This window comes from Camelina sativa, chromosome 7 (genome assembly GCF_030686135.1).
Source record: "Camelina sativa cultivar CO46 ecotype springtype chromosome 7, ASM3068613v1".
Taxonomy (NCBI): Eukaryota; Viridiplantae; Streptophyta; class Magnoliopsida; order Brassicales; family Brassicaceae; genus Camelina; species Camelina sativa.
The window spans coordinates 24,379,184-24,405,011 of record NC_141886.1 but is presented as its reverse complement, the minus strand read 5'-3'; the positions used below and the strand labels follow the sequence as shown (position 1 = coordinate 24,405,011).

The 25,828-nt window shown below is 39.4% G+C and overlaps 5 protein-coding genes, 1 long non-coding RNA gene and 3 pseudogenes across 10 annotated transcripts; 5 read left to right on the top strand and 4 right to left on the bottom strand.

Annotated features, from left to right (window-relative positions):
• Positions 1–82: 82 nt before the first annotated feature.
• On the top strand, positions 83–586 carry LOC104704845 (toll/interleukin-1 receptor-like protein pseudogene; annotated as a pseudogene). The gene has a single exon (XR_015561049.1). The product of XR_015561049.1 is annotated as a toll/interleukin-1 receptor-like protein pseudogene (transcript).
• Positions 587–680: 94 nt separating this feature from the next.
• Positions 681–3,758, top strand: LOC109125089 (TMV resistance protein N-like; annotated as a pseudogene). Its single transcript, XR_015561051.1, has 4 exons — positions 681–1,655; positions 1,856–2,036; positions 2,303–2,413; positions 2,494–3,758. The product of XR_015561051.1 is annotated as a TMV resistance protein N-like (transcript).
• LOC147941636 (uncharacterized) lies at positions 752–4,415 on the bottom strand. The gene is made up of 2 exons (XR_015561053.1): positions 3,221–4,415; positions 752–3,128 (listed from the first exon to the last, which is right to left on the bottom strand). It is a non-coding gene; the product is annotated as an uncharacterized LOC147941636 (long non-coding RNA).
• A 216-nt stretch (positions 4,416–4,631) lies between these two features.
• Positions 4,632–6,292, bottom strand: LOC104704844 (disease resistance protein CHL1-like). The gene is made up of 2 exons (XM_010420869.3): positions 5,753–6,292; positions 4,632–5,655 (listed from the first exon to the last, which is right to left on the bottom strand). The coding sequence occupies exons 1-2, from the start codon at positions 6,181–6,183 to the stop codon at positions 4,785–4,787; spliced, it is 1,302 nt and encodes a 433-aa protein (XP_010419171.3). The 5' UTR covers positions 6,184–6,292; the 3' UTR covers positions 4,632–4,784.
• Positions 6,293–6,566: 274 nt separating this feature from the next.
• Positions 6,567–10,729, top strand: LOC104704843 (putative disease resistance protein At4g11170; annotated as a pseudogene). Its single transcript, XR_015561047.1, has 5 exons — positions 6,567–7,144; positions 7,286–8,366; positions 8,504–8,806; positions 8,915–10,147; positions 10,248–10,729. The product of XR_015561047.1 is annotated as a putative disease resistance protein At4g11170 (transcript).
• Positions 10,730–10,765: 36 nt separating this feature from the next.
• Positions 10,766–12,460, bottom strand: LOC104701970 (disease resistance protein CHS1-like). 2 transcript variants are annotated; one of them, XM_010417752.3, is made up of 2 exons: positions 11,854–12,460; positions 10,766–11,757 (listed from the first exon to the last, which is right to left on the bottom strand). In XM_010417752.3, exons 1-2 carry the CDS (start codon positions 12,318–12,320, stop codon positions 10,929–10,931), a joined length of 1,296 nt encoding a protein of 431 aa, XP_010416054.1. In that variant the 5' UTR covers positions 12,321–12,460; the 3' UTR covers positions 10,766–10,928. The 2 variants fall into 2 exon arrangements, with proteins under 2 accessions (XP_010416054.1, XP_010416055.1); XM_010417753.3 differs by having other exon boundaries at positions 11,849–12,413.
• A 139-nt stretch (positions 12,461–12,599) lies between these two features.
• Positions 12,600–16,641, top strand: LOC104701968 (putative disease resistance protein At4g11170). Its single transcript, XM_087456936.1, has 6 exons — positions 12,600–13,177; positions 13,334–14,438; positions 14,522–14,821; positions 14,921–16,057; positions 16,131–16,309; positions 16,389–16,641. Exons 1-5 carry the CDS (start codon positions 12,615–12,617, stop codon positions 16,266–16,268), a joined length of 3,243 nt encoding a protein of 1,080 aa, XP_087313062.1. The 5' UTR covers positions 12,600–12,614; the 3' UTR covers positions 16,269–16,309; positions 16,389–16,641.
• A 1,756-nt stretch (positions 16,642–18,397) lies between these two features.
• On the top strand, positions 18,398–21,535 carry LOC104701967 (nuclear transcription factor Y subunit A-3). The gene is made up of 6 exons (XM_087456935.1): positions 18,398–19,118; positions 19,648–19,974; positions 20,194–20,285; positions 20,370–20,444; positions 20,618–20,788; positions 20,880–21,535. The coding sequence occupies exons 2-6, from the start codon at positions 19,674–19,676 to the stop codon at positions 21,267–21,269; spliced, it is 1,029 nt and encodes a 342-aa protein (XP_087313061.1). The 5' UTR covers positions 18,398–19,118; positions 19,648–19,673; the 3' UTR covers positions 21,270–21,535.
• Positions 21,536–22,327: 792 nt separating this feature from the next.
• Positions 22,328–24,202, bottom strand: LOC104712892 (uncharacterized). The gene has a single exon (XM_087456934.1). The coding sequence runs from the start codon at positions 23,571–23,573 to the stop codon at positions 22,512–22,514; it is 1,062 nt and encodes a 353-aa protein (XP_087313060.1). The 5' UTR covers positions 23,574–24,202; the 3' UTR covers positions 22,328–22,511.
• Positions 24,203–25,828: the final 1,626 nt, after the last annotated feature.

The following is a 25,828-nucleotide window of genomic DNA, read 5'->3' as shown; positions in this document are numbered from 1 at the left end:
GTCATAAGAATTGTTCAAGCTTTACTATTGATTGGAAGATTCAAAACCAACGGCATACGTAGCTCTGTCAACATCTCTTTTTATGGATTCATCCTCTTCACCTCGAGTCGTGAAGCAGTACCAAGTGTTCCTCAGCTTCCGAGGAGAAGACACTCGCAGGACCATTGTCAGCTTCTTGCACAAAGCACTTGTTGACCGGGGAATTAATACCTTCAAAGATGATAAAACGCTTGAGATTGGCAGCTCCATTTCAGACGAAATCAAAGAAGCTATACATAATTCAAAGATCGCGGTTGTGGTTATCTCGGAGAACTATGCTTCTTCAACTTGGTGTCTGAACGAGCTCCAAATGATATTGGATCTTCACAAGAAACAGCAGCTCACTGCAGTCCCAATCTTTTACGATGTCGCTCCCTCTGACGTTGGGCATCAGAGAGGAACCTTCGCCTTAGAAAGGTACAAATGCTCAAAAATCATGCTGTTGTTTTCCAGCGAGAAGAGAAAATTTGCGGAGAAGATTCAGAAATGGAGAGAAGCTCTAACCGAAATTGCAGGAATATCAGGCACGGACTCCAAAACTTGGTGAGTTTTTCTCCAGTAATTAATAAAAGTATAATAAAGGTCTTATTCCATGATCAAAGCTGACATGTTCCTCGGGTGTTAGTGAGGATGAGACTGCTATGATTGAAGATATTGTTGGACGTGTTTCAAGACAACTTTTTTCTATGGAGACATTAAAATTCAGTGACACTGTTGGAATGAACTGCCATATGGAAGAACTCAATTTTGTGATGGATACAGAGGGTCTGATAGGTATCTGGGGAATGGGAGGCATAGGAAAAACCACCATTGCCAAATGTCTCTATAAGGAACATTCGCATCGCTTTGCATATCATTGTTTCATAGAGAACATTAAGAGTTCCGCAGAGAAGGGCCTCATACATTTACAAGAAAAGCTTCTTTCGAATATCCTGGGCAAAGGACATGAGAAGCTTTGGAGTGTAGAGCAGGGATGCCTCTATATTAAATCGAGGCTTGGAAACCGTAAAGTTCTCCTTATCCTTGATGACGTCGACAATTTAGACCAGCTGCATGTCCTGGCAAAAGAGACTAGTTGGTTTGGACCAGGGAGCCGAATCATCATAACCACAAGAGACAAGGGATTGTTATTCTCCAGTGGAGTCAGATGTGTATACTGCGTTGACATTTTGGGCAAAAATGACGCAATCCAAGTCTTTAAACAGGCTGCTTTTGAAGGAGGAGAAGCTCCTTCTGATGATTATGAACAACTGTCAATCCGTGCTTCTAGCCTTGCACAAGGTCTTCCTTCCGCCCTTAAAGCTTTTGGCACATATCTCCGTCGAATGACCTCTATAGAGGACTGGGAAAAGGCATTAGAAAGACTCAAAAAAGTTCCTCACCAGAGAGTCATGGAGATTCTGAGAACCAGCTATATGGGGTTAGATGGAAGACATCAGGCTGTTTTCCTTCATGTCGCATGCCTCTTCAATGGAGACTCAGTCCGCCGTGTAACTTCACTTCTAGATGATGGTGAATTAGAGATAAAAGCTTTAACAGAAAAGTCCCTCATCGACATATCAGCCGATGGGTGTATCAAGATGCATGTCTTGATAGAACAAGCGGGAAAAGAATTTGTGCGCGAAGAATCAGACTCCATGCCTTGGAGGCAAAAAGTTCTATGGGAACAGGAGCAAATTATTTCTGTGCTGCAAAACAACACGGTAAGGAAGGGTTCATAAAACAATTAGACTCTTTATTCTTCTCTGTTCTAATCTCGATGGTTTTCGGTTGTGTGTTTGTCTCCATGTCAATTCAGCCACGATTCTCTCATCAGGGTACAACAAGAATCCAAAGTTTGGCCCTACACATGTGTGAGATGCCTCACGTCTTGTATATTAAGGGAACGATTTTTGACACCATCAATCTAAATTCCTCAAGGTCTTCCAGCATTTGAATGATATAGAATCCAAGTTGCAATTTCTTCCAGGTACAGATGGCCTGCCCCAACAACTCAGGTTACTACATTGGGATGCCTATCCCTTAACAACCTTGCCTCTCACGTCCTACCACAATCTAAATTATCTTGTCGAAATAAATCTCCATTACAGCAATCTTGAGCGCCTCTGGTATGGAAACCCGGTAAGACATTACAGTGTACTGGAGTTGTTTTGATAGAACATTTCTAAAGAACTCAAATCCACTAAAGAGCTTACTGAAAAAAAACACTTGAGAATCTTTATCTTTGCCTTGGTTATATCCAGGTCCTCCCTATGTTGAAGAGACTAGACATGACATGTTCTCATAACCTGAGAGAACTTCCAGGTCTGTCAGGAGCCAAAAAGCTGGAAGAGTTGCTAATGGAAGGCACAACGAGAGTGAAGCAACTCCCAATGTCCATTGAAAGCTTATCTAGTCTGCAAACACTCAATTTATCCCACTGTGGTTTAGTGCATCTCCCAATCCGTATATCAGAAACGAATATCACTCTGAAAAACGAGAATAGGGAACGCCGGCAAATAATACTAGAATTTCCCAGAGATAAAAAAGGCATACGTTTTCTTGCAAATCTGTCCATTAAGGGGAGGTTATATATTCCGTTGTCGCATCTCACAGGAAACGCAGAGCACTTCTCCTGCATAACCAAGCAAAAAACTCCTGATGAAGTGATGGGGATGCTGTTTGAAGGCGTCCGGCAGAGCGAAAGCTTTTCTGAATTTAAATCACTCCACATCAAGCGGATCAAGTACATTGAGGAAGATGCTCCTTTTGCGTGTAATAGCTTCTCAGGCTTTCCTTTCTTGGCAGAGTTAAAACTGATCAACTTAAACATCCAGAAAATTCCAGACAACATTGATCATTTGCAGTCACTAGAGAAACTAGACCTCAGTGGAAATGATTTCACAAGTTTACCCACAACTATGGAGAACCTTTTCCAAGTTAAGAACTGTCATGTTTTGTAACTGCACTAAACTTGAGGCGTTGCCAGAGCTAATTCATTTGCAGACACTCAAACTATCTGGCTGTTCAAATCTCAGATCACTGGTGGAACTCTCTACCCTGAATCCCACCCGAGTAAGATATGGTATGCTAGAGCTTGGGCTTGACAACTGCAAAAGTGTTCAATCCTTGTCAGACCAGCTAAGTCATTTCCCCAGTTTGATACACTAGGACCTCAGCAGACATGAATTTGAGGCACTACCTGAAAGCATCATAAACCTCTTATCTTTGGGAACGCTCTGCCTCAATAACTGCAAAGAACTCAAATCAGTGGAAGAGCTTCCACAGAACCTCAAGCATCTCTACGCACATGGCTGCAATTCTCTAGAGTATCTCTGCCTTCTCTACAACAATTCTATTGAACACCTCGATCTTAGCAATTGCTGCACCCTGGAAGAAGGTGAATCTACTACGTTGGCTCAAATTCTAGAGGACGGATATAGCAATGCGGTAATCTTTTTGCTCTCTCAACTAACTTTTTTTTCTTTCTTTCTATGATTTGATTCCCGTTTGTTTTCCGTAGACTACACCAAGATTTGCATGCATACCGGGAGATGAAGTGCCCAGTTATCTAGATAATCAAACCCTAGGGACATCTACTAAGATCAGCCTACCTTCGATTAAGCTTACCTCCAAAATTGTGGGTATAGCTGTGTGTGTCATGGTTGCTTGCCAGACGTCCTTCGATCTCCAGTTTCCCGAGATTGGAGCTACGAAGCTGACGGAGTTTTTCGAATCAACCTCAAACCAAAACTGTCGGAGAGGGTGAACGAAGTTGTTGTTGTTTCATCGCATCACAGTCACATGGTTGTCATCTTCGTCCCAAGTAGCATAAACATCGAGAGTTTTGACGAATTGCGGCGACTCGAATCACATCTTCAACTTCCAGAGGCGTTTCAGAATCCGCCCGTCGAGATAAGAGCTTGTGGAATTCGAATTATCTCCGGCGATGGGTTGGTTTAGGCTTTGGTTTGGTTTTGTAATTTGTTATTTTGTCGGTTAATTAAAATCAGGTTGGTTTCGGGTTTCAAAATTGAACTGAACTTAATTAAACCAGCCGAGGGAAAATTACCAAACCAGCCGTGAGAGTGCTCTCTTCTCATCGGCAAATTCTCGTCGTCTTCAATGTTCACTGGAGATGGGGAACTTGATCGGGTCTCCCATATCGTCATCAATATCAGTTTTAATTCATTTTCCAGAGTCTGTGGTACATCAGTTAACTTGTTTGTCTTACGCCGTTTCAAGAACCCTAGAGACGAACAATTCGACGAGTTCCGCTTCGAATCCCATCGGCAAATTCCCATAAGATTTAACTCTAATGTGGTGCTCGCTTAATCTCTGGATACGAACGCAGCACACAGAATTTAAAAAAAAAAAAAAAAAAAAAAAAAAAAAAAGAGAAGCACAAATCGGTACTTTGGTAAGCCTTTTTTTGAGTTTTCGATTCAAAATACGATTTTTTCTACTGCGTAAATAGCTTAAATCTCTAATGACAAAAAGTTACAAACTTTATAGTGGAGATATGCTTCTACTCAACAAAGCAAGTTGTGCCTTTGTGTGTCATGAATCCGTATACGTGTACTTCATCATTAGCTTAGGTGAAAATAAGTAAAAATACAGATAAACCTCATTAGACCAATGTTCATAGACCATAGTGATAAAGTCATATCATACATAATGACAATGGAACTACGACTTGTTGACATTTGCAAAGCCTTTGGAGACTCAGTTTTACAGTTTTTTTTTTTTTTGGTTGAGAGATTCACTTATTCATCACTCAAGAAAACAAATGATGGGATTGTCTCTTTATCTTCTTCTTTTTTGCCTGCTCTTGTGTATCTTCTTTTGGTAATCTCCATAATAGCTTTCTCTTGGTCTCCTTCCAGTTGTTGCAGTTCCTTCTCCCAACCCGCTTCATCCTTGCCTCGTAGACAAGACCCGAGGATTTTAAGTGTCAGAGGAAGGAAACCTGATATATGGACAGCACGAAGAGAGAGTGTTTCAAAACTAGTGGGAGGGTGTTGCTGGTCGAAAGCAGATTGAGAAAAAAGTTGGAGAGCTTCGTCGTATCTCAGAGACTGAACTTCGTAATCATGCTCCACACCAGACTCAACCAACAGATTCCTGTCCTGTGTAACAAAGATCACTCTACTTCCTGGAATAAACCAGTGAGCAAGGTATACTATGTCCTTTACCTGTTTGATGTTATCAACGCAATCAATCACAATCAGACCTTTTCGGTGTCCAAATGTTGATTTGATCTTATCCATCCCCACATCTAAACCCCTTATCGTAGTTTGTGTTCCCGTCTGAGTATCTTTTGTTAATAACTCTAATAGATCCTGGCCATGGTGATAAATCTTCTCGGCCTTGTCTACAAATACATGAACTTGGAAGTTGCTACGTACTTCTTCATAAGCGTACCTTGCTAGTGTCGTCTTGCCAATGCCTCCTGGACCCCAAATTCCTATCAAACGAACTTCTTCGGTAGCTTTGAAATCCAACAGTTTGTAGAGCGTTTGCATCTGACGATCCAGACCGACCAGTCCTACACTGTTGGCTGCTACTGGCTTTTTATCCGACACAATACTCACGATTTCATTTGCAATTAACTCAATCATGTCCGCTTCGTTGCTCCTGTGATATAATCAAAAACATCAAGGGAAGAGAATCATTGAAACCAAGTGAAACAACCATTAAATATTCTAATGTACAGATTGAGCTTCTCTTTTACCAATATCGTGAATCCAGAGCAGGTATGGTGGTGAGTTTTATGAGAATATCCCTCCATGTTTGAATTATGTCATCTGGATACTCTTCTCGAAGCTTTCTAAATGGTTCCTCGAGCTCTCCAGTCTGTTTTCTAACATCAGAAGGATCAACTCCATAGAAAATAGGAAGGATGGACAGTGGACCTTCGTTTTGAGGCTTTAAGATCTTCTCTAGCTGGTTCAGGCACAAAACAGAGACTGGATAGCCCTGTGAGACTACAACAACCACGAGTTTTGACTCCTCTGTGAGGAACGCATCATCGTTGAAATTAGTGGTTATGTCTTTTTGTTCCAACAGATGGCCGAGATCAGAGACAAAAGCTTTGGATGGGTCTTCTTCGCTGCAGAAACTAAAGAATACATCAGTTTTGGACGATGAAGATGAGGAAGACATTGAGGTTACTAACGAGAGATTGGGAGTTGTGAGTTGTTTCTTAATATACAAAGCTCAAGCGAGGAAAAAAAAATGAAAACGAATACCAGTCGTTTGAAATAAGGATGATGAGAAGCTGCCAAGGGGTGCAAGAGTCGAGATTTGACCACTCAATTAACGTGCCCTTAAAGGTACGAAGGATAATGTTTTGTTTTGTTCAAGGTTTGATTAATTGAATCAGCGGAGAGTTTGTTTTTGATCTTACTTGAACAAGATAACATAAACTATCATTTTCAATTTTCCTCTTTCTTTTCAGTTTAATTAACTATTTTAATAACTTTATACATCTTGGCTCTATTTGTTACATATCAGCGTGGCTTCATAGCGGGAGCTCGAGACAGCTGCTTTGTCGGAAACCTCCATGTGATCAAATTTACACGACCCGGGAACTACGAGGAATAACAAAGGGAAACAAAAAGAATTAGCTAGAGCAGAATATTTTTTACATGGCTTCCTCGTCGTCCTCTTCAACTCGCCTCAGGAATTACGATGTCTTCCTCAGTTTCCGAGGGGCAGATACTCGCCAAACCATCGTTAGCCATTTGTATAGGGCTCTTTGCAACAAGGGAGTTTATACTTTCAAAGACGATCGGAAGCTCGAGATTGGTGACACCATTGCAGACGGTCTAGTCAAAGCTATACAAACTTCGTGGTTCGCGGTGGTCGTTCTCTCTGAAAACTATGCTACTTCTACATGGTGCTTGGAGGAGCTCCGGATAATAATGCAGCTTCACAATGAGGAGCATATCAAAGTTCTACCGATCTTCTACGGAGTAAAACCCTCTGATGTGAGATACCAGGAAGGAAGCTTTGCGACTGCCTTTCAAATGTACGAAGCTCCGGATATGGAGGAGAAGGTTTCCGAATGGAGAAGAGCTCTCACACAAGTCGCTAATCTATCAGGCAAACATTCCACGAATTGGTAAAATCTCTGTTTCTTTTCTCTAGTTTTTTTTTTTTTTTTTTTTAATAGATTATTGCATATATAAGTACAATTTTTCTTGCCATAACCTTAGCTTATTTTTACAATCTGGTTGATGTATTTTTTGGTTGCCTATGTTAGCGTGGATGAGGCAGATATGATAGACGAGGTAGTTGGAAGCATCTCAAGTCGACTGCCAAGGATGAAGTCGACAGATTTGATTAATTTAGTTGGAATGGAAGCTCATCTGATGAAGATGACTCTCCTTCTGAATATTGAGTGTGAACACGAGGTTCATATCATAGGGATATGGGGAATGGGAGGCATAGGCAAATCCACCATTGCCAAGTGTCTCTATGACCGATTTTCAAGTCAATTTCCAGCTCATTGTTTCTTGGATATCTCTGAAGGCTATGATATTAAGCATCTACAAAAGGAACTTCTTTCCCGTATCCTCTGTGATGAAGATGTCAAGCTATGGAGCGTGGAAGCTGGATCACGAGAGATCAAGGAGAGACTCGGGCATCAAAAAGTTCTTCTTGTTCTTGATAATGTCGATAAAGTGGAGCAGTTACATGCCCTGGCAAAGGACCCACGCTGGTTTGGTCTAGGGAGTCGTATCATCATAACCACACGAGACAAAAGTTTGCTCAATTCCTACGGAGTAAAAAATATATATGAGGTTAAGTGCTTGGACGATAAGGATGCTCTTGATGTTTTTAAACAGTTAGCTTTTGGGGGAAGACCTCCTTCTGATGGTTTTGAGCAACTATTTATCAGAGCTTCTCGGCTTGCTCACGGACTTCCTTCTGCCCTTGTAGCTTTTGCGTCCCATCTCAGTGCTATGATGGCCATAAATGAATGGGAAGATGAACTAGGTCTACTTGAAACATCCCCTCATAAAAATGTCCAAGAGATTTTGAGAGCTAGCTATGACGGTTTAGATCAATACGACAAGACTGTTTTCCTTCACGTGGCATGTCTCTTTAATGGTGGTCATCTCCGGTATATAAGAGCATTCCTTAAAAACTGTGATGCAAGGATAAACCACTTAGCAGCGAAGTCTCTCGTCAACATCTCAATTGATGGATGTATAAGCGTGCATGTCTTGCTAGTACAAACTGGAAGAGAAATTGTACGTCAAGAATCCGATTGGAGGCCTTCCAAGCAAAGGTTTTTATGGGATCCTACAGATATCCATTATGTTCCGGACAGTAACACAGTAAGTTCTTTCAAAAAGTAAATCTTATTTATCAAAAAAAAAAGAAGAAAATCTTAGAATTGCTATTGTTTTCCACACTAATCTTGATGGTTTTTGGATATACATGCCTTCCTTCATATGACACTTTTCATCAACAGGGTACCAAAAGAATTGAAGGCCTGTCACTGCACTTGTGTGAGATGTCTGAGAATTTATTATTGAGGAATAGTGTTTTTGGCCCTATGCATAATCTCACATATCTCAAGTTCTTCCAGCACTTGGGTGGAAATGTGTCGAACCTGCAGCTAACTGCAGATGATAATTTTCTTTCCCGTAATCTGAAGTTACTACACTGGGATGCCTATCCATTGACAATATTGCCACCTATCTTTCGTCCACAAACCATTATTGAAGTCAGCCTGCGCTACAGCAAACTCACCAGCCTCTGGGATGGAACTAAGGTATGATCATCCGATTTACATGTTTGTTTTTTCTCTTTCAAATAAGGACGTCATACCTGTCAAAGTAATCCTTCTGTGTTTTCCTTTTGTTTTGTTGTTTGTTTTCAGATGCTTCCAAACCTACGGATACTAGATGTAACAGGATCTCGGAATCTCAGAGTACTTCCAGAACTTTCGACCGCAGAGAATTTTGAAGAGTTGATATTGGAAAGCTGCACAAGCCTGGTGCAAATCCCAGAGTCCATTAATAAATTATATTTGAGGAAACTAAATGTGATTTACTGTGATGGTCCTGAGGGAGTGATACTCGTTAATGGCCTTCAAGATTCCAGCCGCTGGGGCCTCAATCGGATTATACTGAACCTTCCTCATTCAAGAGTAACACTGAGTTCTCTGTCAGATCTATCTATCCAGGAAAAAATATTCATTAAGTTGTCGGGGCTCTCTGGTACCGGAGATCATCTGTCTTTTAGTTCTGTGCAGACCACCGCTCATCAATCACTAATAGAACTACATAACCCTGGTTTCTTTGGTTTGAAATCACTCGACATCGAGCGGTCCAGTTACATGATGGATCATGTTAAATTCAGCTGTCTTAGCTTTGCAGGCTTTCCATGTATGGTTGAGGTAAAGCTGATAAACTTAAACATTGAAGACATCCCAGACGACATATGTCAGTTGGAACTCCTAGAGACATTGGACCTCAGTGGAAATGATTTCGTGTATCTACCCACATCCATGAGACAACTTGCCATGTTAGAGTATCTCAGCCTTAGTAACTGTCGCAAACTTAAGGCACTGCCACAACTTCCTCAGGTGGGGAGACTCGTACTTTCTGGCTGTGTGAAGCTCGGATCATTGATGGGAATTCTTGGTGCAGGCAGAAACAATTTGCTTGAGTTTTGCCTTGAAAAATGCAAGAGTATATGATCGTTGATGGGAATTCTTAATGTGGAAAAAGCAGCTCCAGGCAGAAAACAGTTGGTTGAGCTTTGCCTTGAAAACTGCAAGAGTCTTGGATCACTATCAGAGGAGCTTAGTCATTTCACCAAGTTAACATATCTAGATCTCAGCAGTCTCAATTTTAGGAAAATCCCAACAAGCATCAGAGAGTTATCCGTTTTGAGAACTCTCTGCCTCAACAACTGCAAGAAAATCTATTCACTGAAAGATCTTCCAGGGAGCGTCAAGTATCTCTATGCACATGGTTGCGAATCTCTGGATCTTGTCTACTTCTCTTCAAATCATTCTTTCAACCACTTGGATTTTAGCCATTGCCTCGTTCTACATTGTATCAGCGATCTGGTTCTTAAATTTATGAACGAGGAATATTCTCAAGAGGTAAGGCTCTCTGCTCTTTAACCAGTTTCACCATTAACCCCTCCTAAATTATATTTATCCTTTGAAGTTGTGACTCGGTTGATTCCCATTTTGTCTGTAGGCTCCATTTCGACTTTTTTGTACAAGGATATTCTCGAGTCCTTCTACTTTTGATATTCAAACCTCATTGAGGGAACCTGCGGGATCCAACTACCTCAGACTAAAGCTCACCCCAAGCTTGTGGGATTCTGTGTCCAAATCGCGGTTGTTTGCGAAAATCCCTTCCATCTCCAGTATCCAGCGTTTTCTTACGGTTGGGACTGTGAAGCTAGCAGGATATATCGGATTAACCTCAAACCAAATCTCTATCAATCATCAGAGATGATGGAGGACGAAAGACCAACTAGATCGCATCACCTCGTCATTGTCCAAGTCTCAACTGGCATCATAAGCGAAGAAATTGATGAGGTGCAATTCGAATGCCATGTTCAAGTTCCGGATGAGCTCAGGTTTCCACCGGTCGACGATATAATTTGGTGTGGAGTTCACCACGTTGGTTTCGTTTTAAAGTAGGTGATTAAATTATTTTTTAAGATATGGAGCAGCAGGTTTCTGAACACAAGAGATGGATACAAGACATTTTCAGACAATGTTGATCCAGAAGAGTTATTCTTCTTGTTGAAAAGGTAACATCAAACATTTTGAAATCTCTAAACATATCTATGAAATATTATGTATAAAAGGCTATATAACGAGCACCCATATTATTCAGAACTAATTGTCATATAATCATCACTAATAACTAAGGCAAGATAAATGAAGGGATTTGATCGTTCTCATCTTCTCTAGTGTAGCTTTTCTTCATTATTTCCATAATCGTATTCTCTCGATCTCCTTCGAGTTTTTGCAGTTCCTTCTCCCATTCCTCTTCATTCTTGTTTCGTAAAGAGGAGCCGAGAATTGTAAGAGTCAGGGGAAGGAAACTTGCGACCTGGACAGCGCGAAGAGAAAGTGATTCAAAACTAGTAGGAGGGTTTTGCCTTTCGAATGCAGATTGAGAAAAGAGTTGAAGAGCATCATCGTATCTCAGAGACTTGACTTCGTAGACATGCTGCACACCGAATTGAGTTAGCAAATTCTTGTCCTGCGTGATAAGGATGACTCTACTTCCTGAACCACACCAGCTAAGGATCTCTGCTACTGCCTTTAACTGTTCCAGGTTGTCCACGCAATCAATCACAAGCAGGCCTTTCCGATGTCCAACCGTTGATTTGATCATACCGGTGCTTACACTTCGAATTCCTCCTCCTGAAGTTAATGTTTCTTCTGAACGTGGCTTTTCAAGGTCTTGGTAATAAATGTTTTCGGCCTTATCTACAAACACATGGGTATGGAAATTGTTATACAGATCGTCATAGGCGAATCTCGCAAGCGTCGTTTTCCCAACGCCTCCTGGACCCCAAATGCCGATCAAGCGAACTTCCTCGGTCGAGTTTTTTAAGTCCAACAGCTGGTACAGTGCTTTCATATGACGATCCAACCCGAGCAGTCCAACGCCTTTTGTTTCTCTCGGGTAGATCGCCTCGCTTTTGTATAGCAGGACTCTGTTTAGAACCACGTCCACTTCGCTCCTGGAACCGTGAAACAGAGAATGAAAGAGAGAACACATTGGATATATATATATATATATTAAAAGAACCAAGTCGGATTAAGATGGTGTACAGTACAGATGATGTAAATCCAGGCCGGGTATGTCGGTGAGTTTGATAAGAGCAATTCTCCATGCTTGAACTTTGTCAGGATATGTTTCACCAAGCTTTCTGAAGGGTTCTGCGACTGCTCCAGTCTGACTTCTTATATCTGAAAAACTAACCTCGTAAAAGATGGGCAGAACGTAGAGGCGGCCTTGGTCGTGAAAGTTTAGTAGTATTTGGAGCTCTTCCAGGCACCAAACCGAGGTTGGATAGCTCTGTGAGACCACAACAACGGCAAATTTCGACCCTTGGATATATTTCCTTGCGTCATAAACAAGGGACGAGGAGGGTCTCTCTTCCAGCTTGGCATCTCTTAAATAAGTCGGAATGCCTCTTAGATACAACGAACGGTACAGATGCGAGGCCAAGCCTTTCCCCGTGTCTTCTGCGCTGCTCAGGAAGATATCAAAATAGGTAGAGGATGAAGAAGAGGAAGTCATCTATGAAGCAAAGCGATTAGATTGCTCCAAAGAGTTTTTTTTTTTTCTTGTTTTCTTTTCTAAACGCCAATGGTTTCTTGAATTATAGAAGACAGGATTGAAGACGAGATCTCCGTATACATTAGTATTATTTTTTATTCAATTGCATAAATGATAAATTCCAATAAATATTGCATTTTCTTTTGTGAAAATTCAGTAAGAAGGTCAACTATAAGTTTTAACAATTAAAGTAATTGAATGAAACAAGAGTGCACATGTAACTGAAGCTGTCGTAGGAGACAATTTGTCAACCATATGGTCCAATATGAAATGCCCACATGTGAAGTTATTTACTCTCTCTCTCTCTCTCTCTCTGTTTGCAATTTGTTTTCTCTTTCTCCAACACCATCGTCCATGGCTTCTTCTTCCTCTTCAACTCCTCAAGAAGACTACGATGTCTTTCTCAGCTTCCGAGGGGAAGATACCCGCCACAACATCGTCAGCCATTTGCACAAAGCACTTGTTGACAAACGAATTCGCACCTTTAAAGACGATAGGGACCTCGAGAATGGCGACATCATTTCTGACCAACTAGTCAAGGCAATTAAAACGTCCTTGTTCTCTGTGGTTGTTATCTCTGAAAACTACGCTACTTCAAGTTGGTGTTTGGAGGAACTACGGGAGATTATGGCGCTTTGCAGTGAGAAGCAGATCAAAGTAGTTCCCATTTTCTACAAAGTAGAACCTTCTGACGTGAGACACCAGAGAGGAAGCTTTGAGGCTGCGTTACAACTGCACAAAGATCAAGATAAGATTCTCAAATGGAAAGAAGCTCTCGCTCAAGTTGGCACTCTGGCAGGCACGCATTGCGAGACCTGGTAACATTCTCTGTTTTTATCTGCCTGCAGCCCTTAGGATTTATATCTTGGTTACCAAAAAAAAAAAAAAAAGAAACCCTGCTTAGGGATTGAAATAAGTTGATGAGTATGTACATCTTTGGGACTGTAACAAATTAATGCTTGTATTTCATGTAGCACGGATGAGGCAAAGATGATAATGGATATAGTTGAAATGATCTCAAGCCGACTGCAAAAGATGAAGCCTGCTGTTCTGATCAATTTAGATAACTTAGTTGGGATGGAAGAACACATGGTGAAGATGAATCCCCTTTTGAATATGAGGTCTGAAAATGAAGTCCGAGTGATAGGGATATGGGGCATGGGAGGCATTGGCAAAACCACCATTGCCAAGTTTCTCTATGTCCGATTTTCAGGTCAATTTTCAGCTCGTTGTTTCATACAAGACATTGAGGAGATTTATAAGGACAAGAGTCTCTCCAAGTTGCAGGAAAGATTCCTCGTCAGCATCCTCGGCGGTCAACATTTTGATTTCCATAGTGTTGAAGCAGGATCTAGGGAGATAAAGGCAAGACTAAGGCACCTAAAAGTGTTTATTGTGCTTGATGGTGTTAATGAAGCAGAGCAGGTTCGTGCACTGGCAAAAGAGACGAGCTGGTTTGGTCCAGGGAGCCGAATCATCATAACCACGCGAGACAAGGGTCTGCTCACTTCCTGTGGAGTACAAAATATATACGAGGTTAAGTGCTTGGACGATGAGGATGCTCTCCAGGTCTTTGAAAAATTAGCTTATGGAGGAGGATCATCTCCTTCTCATGACATTAAGCAACTTGCTATGAGAACTTCTCAGCTAGCTCACGGCCTTCCTTCTGCACTTGCGGCTTACGCCTTATATCTCAATAAAAACACACCTATAGAGGTGTGGAAAGGTGAACTAGATATACTTGAAGAAAGGCCTCATAAGAATGTCGAGGAGATTTTGAGAAATAGCTACAACAGTTTAGATGACAAAGACAAAATGGCTTTCCTTTATGTTGCTTGCCTCCTTAATGGATACCCTTTTAGCCATGTCACTTCCCTTCTTGATAATGGTCACCCAAGAATACATCATCTAAAGGCCAAGTCTCTTATCAGCATATCAACTGATGGGTTTATAAACATGCATGTCTTGGTCGTACAAACAGGAAGGGAAATTGTGCGCCAAGAGTCAAGGTATAAGCCTTCCAGACAAAGGTGTCTATGGGAACCTGAAGAGATATATGATGTCCTGGCTTACAACAGTGTAAGTCTTTTGAGATATATTTCATTTGTTATTGTAAGCCAAACTCATCTGGATAAGTGCATGTTTCTTCTATCCACGTACAGGGTACAGACGAAATTGAAGGTGTAACATTGAACATGTGTAAGATGGCTGACAAGTTGCCTATGAGTATTACGGTATTTAACGCAATGCATAGCATCAAATTTCTCAAGTTCCACCAGCACTTGGTCGATGCAAAGTCCAACGTGCAGCTCAGGGAAGAAGGTTTTTATTTTCCCCCTAATCTTAGGCTACTACACTGGGATGCTTATTCATTAAAAACCTTGCCATTGTTCCGACATCACCACCTTACCGAACTTAATCTACGATACAGCAACCTCGAGAGCCTCTGGGATACAACCGTGGTAAGCTATCTTTAGAAATCATGCTTGATTTGTTCTCTATATAGTATATATATACAGATGAATATATTTTTTTTTTCATTTTCTTGTATATTGGTTCAGAACCTTAGTAATCTACAAAGACTAGATGTGAGAGGCTCGAAGAATTTGATACAACTTCCAGATCTTTCCACAGCCATCAACTTTGAGGAGTTGATAATAGAAGGCTGCACGAGGCTCCAAAATATCCCAGAGTCATTGAGGAGATTAGCCAAGCTTACAAAACTCAACGCAGTCCACTGCGGCGTCCTTACGGGTGTCAGGATTGATGACGGGAGTATATTTTCTTTGAGCTTTTCGAATGAAAAAATGCAGTTGGATTTTCTTAGAGATGTATCTATCGAGGGCCAAATATATATACAAGTATTGGGCCTCAGCGGAAAAACAGAGCACATCTCCTTTAGTTCCAAGCAACAGATCCGTGATGAATTGGAGGTGATGGACCAGACAATACTAACATCTCAGCTCAAGCGAGATCCCTGCGACATACAATCACTCAACATCAAGAAGTTCAGATACAAAGAGTTGAATGCTCCTTTCATGTTTTACAGCATGCTTCGCCTTCCTACTCTGACAGAGCTAAAGCTGGTCAACTTGAACATTCAAGAAATCCCACACGACATTAATTGCTTGGGAGTCCTAGAGACACTGGACCTCAGCGGAAACGATTTCGAATACCTACCAACAACCGTGGGAGAACTGCCCAAGTTGAAGTACCTCAACCTTGAAAAATGCAGGAAAATAACATCACTGCCACAGCTTGCTCAAGTGAAGACGCTCATACTATCTGACTGTGAGAACCTCCAATCGTTGGTTGAAGCAGGGGACACATACTGCTTGCTTGAGCTTTGGCTTGACAACTGCAAGAACGTTGAAACGTTCTCACATCAACTGCGTCGTTTCACCAACTTAACATATCTAGACCTTAGCAGGAATGACTTTGTGACAGTGCCTTCAAGCATCAGAGATCTTTCATCCTTGGGAACTCTCTTCCTCAATAACTGCAAGAAACTCAAATCAGTGAAACAGGAGCTTCCTGTAGGCCTCATGCATCTCTATGCACACGGCTGCGATTCACTGGAGAATGTTTCCTTTTCTTCAAATCACTCGATCAAACAACTTGATCTTATCCATTGCCCCCGCCTCAATGAAGGAGAACATCTGATGGAACTCTGTTTAGGTGAAGAATATAGTAAAGAGGTAAGTTTAACTGCCAAGTCTTTTTTTTTATTTTTATCCGTCTGATTATCAATGGGTTCTCCTTTTTTCGTAGGGTTCACGGCAATGTGTTTGCTTACTGGAAACTGAAGAAGCCCCATTGACATGGACGAGGATCAGCCTACCTCTGATTTGGGTTACCCTAGTTGGAAACTTTTTCCGGTTCCTCATTTCATTCTTCCGAAGACGCTGACGGATATCTCTTCACAACTGCTTTCGTTTGAAGCTGGAATGGTAAGGTTTTAACATTTTCTGCAAAGTCTTTCCATTTCCTTGATCCATCTATGCCAATTCTGCTAGGGTTTCATTACAGTTTGGTGTATGAATTATAACCAAAATAAAGCAGCGCTGAGGAAATTCTCAAACCAACCCAACCGACTGATCTCGTATTTGGTCTGCAACAAACATTGATGGTTACTTGACTTGCCAGAATCATCTCTTGCATCTGCAACTCCCGTCTTATTCATATATATTTTAAAAAATTTGGAGAGTTTGATGGAGTCATTTTTGATTAAAACAACTAACACGTCCTGAAAATTATCATTCACATTTTCTGATTTTCAAAATACGGTATCAAATATATACCATCTTCAAGTAATCTTTCTTGAGTGGTTCAGCCACTAATCACCTGAGAGACAAGATAAAAATGAAGGATTTGGTCTTTCCATAGTTGCTCTTGTCCAGCCGCTTATCATGACTTTTTTTCTATAATAGCTCTATCTCTTGGTCTCCTTTGAATTTGGTCCAAAGAAAGGTGATTAACTTTTAGAATTTGGTTCATAGGAGATGAGTACCCAATACCCCACGTGTCCTAATTCTCATGGATCAATCAAGGACTTAAAAAGCCCATAAACATATGGAATTAAAAAGAAAAATGAAACAAGAAAACAAGGAGGAGTAGCAATGATTATGTTTTGGTTGTTACTTCCAAGGGTAAAGGAAGGATGACTATGCTTAACTTGCACTAAAGCTTTTATTTCATTGCAAAAAAGGTTAGGTACTTGATTAAGAACCCAACCTAAGTTTTAGTATTATACAATCCCTTTCTTGCTATCTCGTTTTACATGCTTACACTTTTCTTTATTTTTTTGTTTGGACAAAGCTTACACTTTTCCTTAAACCACCATCCATACTTGTGTAAATAGAGAGAATATGATTGTATTATTATTGTTGTATTATCAAATAGAATGATACAACTTATATATAAGCACAAATCATAATCAAATGACATAATTAAAGAGATTACATAGAATAATATAATTAATGTATATTAGAGTAATATATGGGATTTGAGTAATCATAGGTGATATGATGATATTTTTCCTTAATACGCCCTCTCAATCTCAAGGGGTGATGAAGCGAAGCGGAAATAACGGCTTGAGATTGACAAGTCCAAGTGTTGAGAAGGAGATCCGGTTATGAAATGAGAAGATGAGTTGTTATTGTTGAGCAAGATTTTGCTAAAGAGCTTATTCAGTGACGAGTTGTGTGATGTTGAGGAAGCCGACATCAAAGTTGGTTAGAGAAGGAAATCCGATTTTTTTTTTTTTTTTTTTGGAGAGAATTAAAGAGAAAGAAGCATTATAGCTTGAAGGAAATTATCGACTTAGATTCAAAGGCTTATGATATATATAAGCTTGAATAACAGAAGCATTTTTGGCTTGAAAATAAAAATTATAAAAGAAGAAGTACTTGATTTAGATCCAGAGGTCTAAGATGGTAGACTTGAATAAAAAGAAGTTCGATGGCTTAGATTCAGAGGTTTATGATGAACTTGAATGTGGAAGCATTTGGCTTAAAAACAAAAATAAACAAAAGAAATATATAGTTTAGAAACAGGAACGGAGCCGATCGTTAGATCATTTTGGCTTTGATACCATGTAAATAGAGAGAATATGATTGTATTATTATTGTTGTTGTATTAACAGGAGAATGGTTGCAAGTCTACAACTCAGGAGCGTGTGGATCACGAGCATATGAGTGCGTGAGAGATAAATCATGGAGAAGGGCGGCTAAAACTAGAGAGTAAAAGACCTTAAAGCGAAAAAACTAAAGACGGTTCAGTTCAGACATATATAAAAAAAAAAGGTTTCATAATCTGGAAACGACAACATACTTCGGACAAAAAAGCTTAAATAAAACATATTAGCAATTCAAAAGCTTCACACAACATTAAACAATATACTTAACCAAAAAGCTAACGTGGCCAAGATTAGCTAATACTTTTTTGGAATCATTATTTAGAGATAATGGAACTAAGAAATCATACAGCCTTCCAAAGAAAAAAATATATATATACTTATTAGAAAAGTTATATTCGAAAAAAAAAGATTGGGGAAAAGTTTAGTAAAAGACATTATAGTATTATAATATTGCTAATGAGCTTTAAAAACAAATAAAAGGTAAAGTGCCAAACGGATTTGTAGAGATAGGAATCATTAATTTATAGAGAAGAAAGAAAAAAAATCTTGAATTGTACGTTTACCTTTCAAGAATTTACATTTATTTATTGGCTTTTTAAATGTTATCATTTTGGTTTTTTCCTCCAAATTAAAATTTTTTAAAACTATGTTAGGGAATTAAGAATCTAATATAGTTGGGCGATTTCAAATAATTTTTTTAAAAAGAGTTTTTTTTTTTTTTTTTTTTTTGATGATTCTATAAGGTGGGATAGGCGGAGAGCCTCCCTTATAATTATTCTCTGTGTATTGGGTAAAGTGAAGCCAAATAAATTAAAGAAATATAATTAAGCACTGCTTAAGAGTTAAGACAATAATTAACGAGAAGGAGAAGACGAAGAAACTGGTAGTGGTGGTGGTGGTGCTCATGGCGATGGTGGTTTCCTCCAACTAAAAAAAAAGGTTAGAGAGACGAAGACGAAGCAACAAAAAAAAAAAAAAAAAAAAAAAGAAGAAGAAGATTACGATACACTCTCTGCCCGATTCACTAAGACAGAGACTTTGTTCTGTTTTTGGACAATAAGGGAGAGAGACATGCAAAACTGATCTGTGTCCCTTCGTCTCTAACTCTGCGAATCTCAAAGGTCTCTCTCTCTCTCTCTCTCTCTCTCTTTTTCTCTCTATACCTTTTTATCTCTGTTTATGAATCTGTCTTTGAGGGCTTTGTATGTTTTCAATCTCTTTGTCAAAAAATTTCCACTTTTTCTTGGTTCGATTTATTTGGTGTATCTGTCTTGTGGCGTGCGATTTTGGATGTTTTTTTACTTACTGATTTAGAAACTCTTTTGCTACAAATTTCTCACCTTTCAAGTCAACGCCTTTTTGCCTAAAGTGATGGCACAAATTTTAATTCTTGGTCGGAAAAAAAATTTCTAATTTCGACCAATCGTTGCTTCTGCTATCGTTTTTGGTTACCCAAGATAGTACGATCGAATCAGGTCTTTCGTTGTAGACTATTAAACAATTTACACCAATTTTAGAAAGTTCTTACTTCTGTTTATTTCTATTCTGGTTTTGTAATTTTTTTTCTTCACCCACTTGGATCATCATTAGCTTTAAATCTGCCTTCTGCATCCCTTTCTAAAAATCTAATCTTTTGAATGATTTTTTTAGGTTGTTTAAGAAGAAGACGTTTTGTTATGATGCATCAGATGAATAAGAAAGATTCAGCTACTCATTCCACTTTGCCATATCTTAACACTAGCATCTCTTGGGGACTTGTTCCTCCTACTGATTCCAATGTTGTTAACCGTCGCGGTTCTACTGATTCATTAAGCTTGAAGGTGGATTCAAGGCCTGGTCATGTACAGACCACTAAGCAAATTAGTTTTCAGGACCAGGACTCATCTTCTACTCAGTCCACTGGTCAATCTTACACTGAAGTTGCTAGTAGTGGTGATGACAACCCTTCCAGGCAAATCTCGTTTTCAGCTAAATCAGGTTCGTTTTAAAAGAATATCTAGAGTTTACTGAAAATATATTGATATGTGATCTTCTATGTTAAAGACTCTTGCTTGAAGTTTTGAGTTGATTTTGGTTGCTTATCTTATATTGCGTTCTTTGGTATATATGTTTTCTGCTTATGTCATTGACAAGAGAATCATCCTTTTGCCAAAAATTATTGTTATCTTCTCTCTGACTTGTCAGTTGTTTGTCTAGGATCTGAAGAAACTCAGCGGAAAGGGTTTGCAACTAATCCGAAATCAGGCTCCATGACAGCATATCCGAATATTCACTTTGCTCCTGCACAGGTAATATTGTAAATCTATATGAATATGTAATAATAGCAAGTTGTGATGGTGGACTGATGATATCTTGTATTATACATGATGCAGCCTAATTTCTCATATCACTATGCTGATCCACACTTTGGTGGTTTATTAGCTACAACTTACTTACCACATCCACAGGTTAGTACAACCCTTTGTTTCATACATCTTCTGCTTCTGGTATGCTTGCATTAAATTTGTTTATACTATGAAGCAGTCCCATGCTTATCCCTAGCAAAGAAATGGATTCCCATATTTTCTTTCAGCTTAATCTTTCCATCAGATCTCAAGACTCTTAATAATCTCTTTTGCAGACATGCAATCCTCAAATGGTGGGTACAGTTCAGGGTCGAGTTCCTTTACCAGGGGAGCTCACAGAAAATGAGCCGGTCTTTGTTAATGCAAAGCAATACCACGCAATCATGAGGAGGAGGCAGCAACGTGCCAAGCTAGAGGCTCAGAACAAGCTAATCAAAGCCCGTAAAGTATTTTACTTCACCTTATGAGCCAATACATACAAAAAGCATCTCTTTAAAACTGTTCTGCTCATCTTTGTTTTTCTTTTTTTTGCAACAGCCGTATCTTCATGAGTCTCGACATGTTCATGCTCTCAAAAGGCCAAGAGGGTCCGGTGGAAGATTTCTAAACACCAAAAAACTTCTTCAAGAGTCCGAGCAGGCTGCTGCTGCTAGAGAAGAAGAAAATGACAAGTCAGGCCAGCGTGATAACAAAAAGGCGAACATGTCAAGATTCGAAGCTCGTATGCTGCATAACAGCAAAAACCGCAGCTCAACTACTTCTGGCTCAGACATCACCTCTGTTTCTGACAGTGCTGATATCTTTGGACACACTGATTTCCAGTTTTCAGGTTTCCCAACTCAGACGAACCGAGCCATGCTTGTTCACGGTCAATCTAATGACATGCATGGTGGTGGGGACATGCACCATTTCTCTGTCCATATCTGAGACATTGAATCTTTGGTGCTGTGTTCGTGTTCCCACCAAAAGGGGAAGTCATCCTTGGCTACTAGTTCTTTCGCTTGTTGTAAACTTAAGTCTTTGTATTTCACATTATGTATGTGTGACATCCAAGATCTTCACTTTGAAAAACAACCAAGATCTTCACGTTGAAACACTCTATTATTGCCTTTTACCCTCTGTTAGACTGTTACTATGTATCTTTTGTGTAAACTAGTAATTTGGTTGTTCTAATAAACTTTCAATTCCTCTTAGTTTTCCTTCATGATTCATATGTTTGTTTTGTTCTTCATTTGTGTCGGCAATGGAGAAGTCTCCTTATTCTATTTGAAAACAATGAAGAAAAACACAGATTCTGCTTCCACTCCATTGATTTGTGTGTGTAGAGACACATTCGGATTCTTGAAATCTTTTACAATGTAGTTGACAATGTCTGAGATATATATTTAATGAAGAATCCAGTATATATTAGATTATGTCTTATTCTGTAGATACACTTCTTTGAAATTAAGAAAAGAGGTTGAAAGATTCTCTACTTTGAGGTCTCATATTTTTATCTGTCACTTAAGATACTTGAAAATATTACCATTTCTTCGACACGTTCATGAATATTTTTCTCAAAATATCAGGCCGTCTCTATGAATTATTTCCTATTTAAGAATTAATAGATTATTCTGGTAAGGTAAGAAGAAACGTAAGATTCAGCTCCAAAACACGTTGACTTATGTTATGTGACAGATGCACACTTGTGTAATTGTGTTCCTGAAATACTAATAACGATCATAATTTAACTTATGTCAAGAAAAAGACAGCATTGTGAAATATATAAAAGTCACAATCCTGTAAATCACTTTCTAAGTGATTCATGAATTACTAATTATAACATGTTGCCAAATCATATCTTGTCCTGTGTGCTTCCTTATTGATGTAAGACTGCAAAATTGCCAAATCAAGTCTTACAAGTCATCTTTTTAAAATTGCATTCATCTCACCTTACCGGTTTAGTAGTGCGGTTATGGTGAACCGATCCAAACCCGGAAACTGAATGAGGAAATCACATTTTTATTTATTTAAAAACAACTGAATTTTAACACATTCCTTACATATGACTGGAAAACAAATGAAATAGCAGCAGAACAGCTAGACAAGAAGAACAAGATAAGTAAGCAAAATTAAAGACATTTCCCATAAAAGATTCCTCTATGTGGTGGTTTTTTTCAGTTGTTATCACTATGATTTAGAGCAAAACCCGTCATGGTTCTTAGCTGAAAGCCGTTTCAAGAACTCGTAGGTAGTGATCATAGTTGTTGCAGACATTGACATTGAAGCACATCTTGGTCCCAATCCTCTATAACAAGCCGTCCATCCACCTTCCCTAACCAAGTTTCTTACAGTCTGTCCAATACTCGGTCCACGCTTCCCGTTGTTACTACTATTACTACTATCTTCCCCATCAAGAACCTGCAATCTCGTCTTGATTGTGTCGAGTGGCATTGTAATCAAAGCAGAAACACTTCCAGCAATCGCAGCACTAACTCCTTGAACAGCCATTATCGTTTTGGAGTCTGGTTTAATCGCAGTACTGTTGTTGTTCCCACTCTCTTCGTCTTTCTTGCAGACATAACACCCAATCCCACCCCAAACCATCCGCTGTGCAACAGAGTAAGAAGCCCACCAAACCGCATTAGACGGAGCATAAGTCAGAATAGATATCCCAAACCCTCTGTATAATCCCTTTGGTCCATCAGCACGAACAATCTTCTGAAATGCATCAAACCCGTTAACATAATTACACCTCGATGCATTGACAAGACCAGCACTTCCCTGAACCATAAGCCGTTGGCTCACCACATCAACAGGTGTCCAAACAAGCTGCGCAGCCATGGCAGCACTCAAACCTCCAACGGCATTAGCAACTGCAGAAGCTTTAGCCTCAGTGAAACCTAAGCTAACAGCAGCAGAGCCAACGTTACTCTTAGTAACCTCCAAGGCAGTCATGTACAAGGCACGAGCAGGGATTGTTCCCATCAAGGAAGTTCCAAATCCTCTGTACAATCCCCTTAAACCTTCATGTCTCACAAGGGTAAACGCAGTTCTGATACAAGAGCCTTGAGAATGACACACTTGCTGCCGTGTTTTCATCAAAACAGCAGGATAAAGAGCTCCAGAGACACCTGAAAACAAAGCAGCACCTAAAACGAAAAACTTGGATTTGTCAAGCATCTCCCAATTGATATCAGCTGGGATGTGAATCTCCTGTGCCGATTCTTCCTCGGCCGTACTTAGATTCATCTTCGCCACTTTTTTTAACCCAGCCCAGGAAATTAAAAAAACCCCCTTTTTGTAAACAAGGAACACAAAAATGTTCCAAAAAAAAAAAGAGTTATACAATCTCTCTATCTGTACACAACTTTTATCTAATCTCAAAGTCACCAACGTCGCAAATTTCTATTTACAATCAGACACTGTAACCTATCCCCAGGATTTAAAAGACCAAAATTTCTAAAAAAAGGTGAAAACTTTAGGATTCAACGACAAGGGAAAGAGGGAAACTTTTCACAAGGCAAAACTTAAACCAAGAGACGACGGCATTTTTTTCTCCTGTGGAACCATGTCTCGGATCCAAAACGATCACCAAAACCATGCGGATCTAACAACATCTTCGAAAACAGAACCGATTGTAAATCGACCTTACCCAAGAAACGATCATCCTCACCGGTAAGCGACAAAGAAAGAAAAAAATCTCACCGCAAAACCCGTATCCTTTACCCGGAGAATATCCAATAAGCAACCCAATACGAGACCGATGTAAAAAAAGGCGAGAGAGAGAGAGAGAGAGAGCTAGAGAGAGTAATCGCAAGAGAGCACACGCAAATGAGACCTTTAACAGTTTATACTGTTATCGAGCAGACTCTTCTAGGGTTCCGTTTTTTTTTGTTTCCTCTGTTAATAAACCAAATTCAGATCCCGGTATATCTATAACCGGCTTGTATTTTCCGGTTCGGTCCAACAAGTTCTTTTCTTTACCAAAAAATTCAACAAAATTTACCGGTTCATCAACGTAACAAAGAAAACTAACCGGAAATTTTTAGGTTTTGAAACAATCGTGTATCATAATCAGGTTGTAATATAATATTTCCACATACTGTGCAAAGTGCAAACACTAATACTAATAGATTGACAAATCTGTTTGCTTAAATTTAAGATTGAAATAAAAGATTTTTATGATCGAATATTGAAAGCATTTATTAAGGAAATAAGGAAGATTTGGTTAAAATATATATATAAAAAAAAATCGGATGCTGGCAGGTGACACGTGTCAATCATGACTAAGGATTAGAAGAAAGCGACAAAATGGGAGCACAGAGAACTCTTAGAAGGAGAGGATTGACGGCGGAGATACAGAGAAGCATAAAAGTAGTCATCGAAACAAACGGCTGAGATCTTCTTCTCTGATCAGACCCAACAGAGGAGAGAGAAAATGGATCCGCTTTTGTGATTTGGATAATATGACGTGGCGTCCATATCCTTGGGCCGTTGTGCAAGAGGCACGTGATCTGTCACGTGACCTCCCGATTCCTTTTTAGTTTTTACAGTTCCACCACTTCCACTATATAGCCAGCAGCCCCAGCCTCGAGCTTCTTGTTATATTATTATTTTTTTCCCAAAAAAAATAGATAAATTATAGATTTATCAGTTCCTAGAAATGCTAAATTTTAAGAACAGTAGTGGTGGTGGTGGTCCTTGAACAAGATGATACCAAACACCAACAGAAAATAATTATCTGTCGTTGTATCATTTACTGACATTACTTACTTGATAAAAGAATACTACTACTAAGTAGCCTTGGGGGTTTCACATATTTATTTTAGTAACTAGTATAGTATTTGTAAAATACCCAGTACCCAAACATTTCTTTTTGGATGCACGTTTGATTACATCGTTAATTCTTATCTTCAACGGATTAGATGTTAAAGCTTGTCGACACACTGGTCCAGAGCTGTTCTGCCAAAGATTCTTCTTCGCATAATTAATGTTTACACGAATTTAAGACTGATTCCAACAATGTGATTTGATTCCAAAAGAAAAAAGAACGTTAAAACTGTGATGGGCTTGACCAACCATGGTCAATCCGATCCTAATATGTTTGGTTCGGTATGGACTGACCAAATCTCTAATTTAACCCACTAATTTTAAATCTCGCACAACGCGCCGGCGAATAAATCATGTTTATTAGGAGATATAATATGAAGAGTTCTTTTGTCAAACAAGACCATTTGCTTAGAGATTTTTCTATAAATCAATGCCAAAAGAACCAATCTCCGGAAGGAAACATTAAACTTGGAGATACGAGAAACGAATTCCCAAACTAGTAGTAGTGTTTAAAAAAATTAAATCCAAAATATCTTATCGTTTGTTATATTATCTCTACTTCTTTACTCTGTTCCAAACATTTTTCAACCATATTTTAGAACTTCATCTGATTGATTATATTTTTGGTTTGCAGATGTTGAGGCTTTAGTTCTTAATTATCTGACTATGCATTA

Bases quoted from the DNA above. Each gene is read 5' to 3' on its own strand.
- LOC104701968 (XM_087456936.1), top strand. From the start codon at position 12,615: ATGGTCCAATATGAAATGCCCACATGTGAAGTTATTTACTCTCTCTCT. The intron at 14,439-14,521 runs GTAAGTCTTTTG...ATCCACGTACAG, and splicing joins ATGTCCTGGCTTACAACAGT to GGTACAGACGAAATTGAAGG. The intron at 16,058-16,130 runs GTAAGTTTAACT...CTTTTTTCGTAG, and splicing joins GTGAAGAATATAGTAAAGAG to GGTTCACGGCAATGTGTTTG.
- LOC104701967 (XM_087456935.1), top strand. From the start codon at position 19,674: ATGATGCATCAGATGAATAAGAAAGATTCAGCTACTCATTCCACTTTG. The intron at 19,975-20,193 runs GTTCGTTTTAAA...TTGTTTGTCTAG, and splicing joins CTCGTTTTCAGCTAAATCAG to GATCTGAAGAAACTCAGCGG. The intron at 20,445-20,617 runs GTTAGTACAACC...TCTCTTTTGCAG, and splicing joins CTTACTTACCACATCCACAG to ACATGCAATCCTCAAATGGT.
- LOC104701970 (XM_010417752.3), bottom strand. From the start codon at position 12,320: ATGACTTCCTCTTCTTCATCCTCTACCTATTTTGATATCTTCCTGAGC. The intron at 11,758-11,853 runs GTACTGTACACC...TCACGGTTCCAG, and splicing joins GGCCTGGATTTACATCATCT to GAGCGAAGTGGACGTGGTTC.
- LOC104712892 (XM_087456934.1), bottom strand. From the start codon at position 23,573: ATGAATCTAAGTACGGCCGAGGAAGAATCGGCACAGGAGATTCACATC.
- LOC104704844 (XM_010420869.3), bottom strand. From the start codon at position 6,183: ATGTCTTCCTCATCTTCATCGTCCAAAACTGATGTATTCTTTAGTTTC. The intron at 5,656-5,752 runs GTAAAAGAGAAG...ATTATATCACAG, and splicing joins GCTCTGGATTCACGATATTG to GAGCAACGAAGCGGACATGA.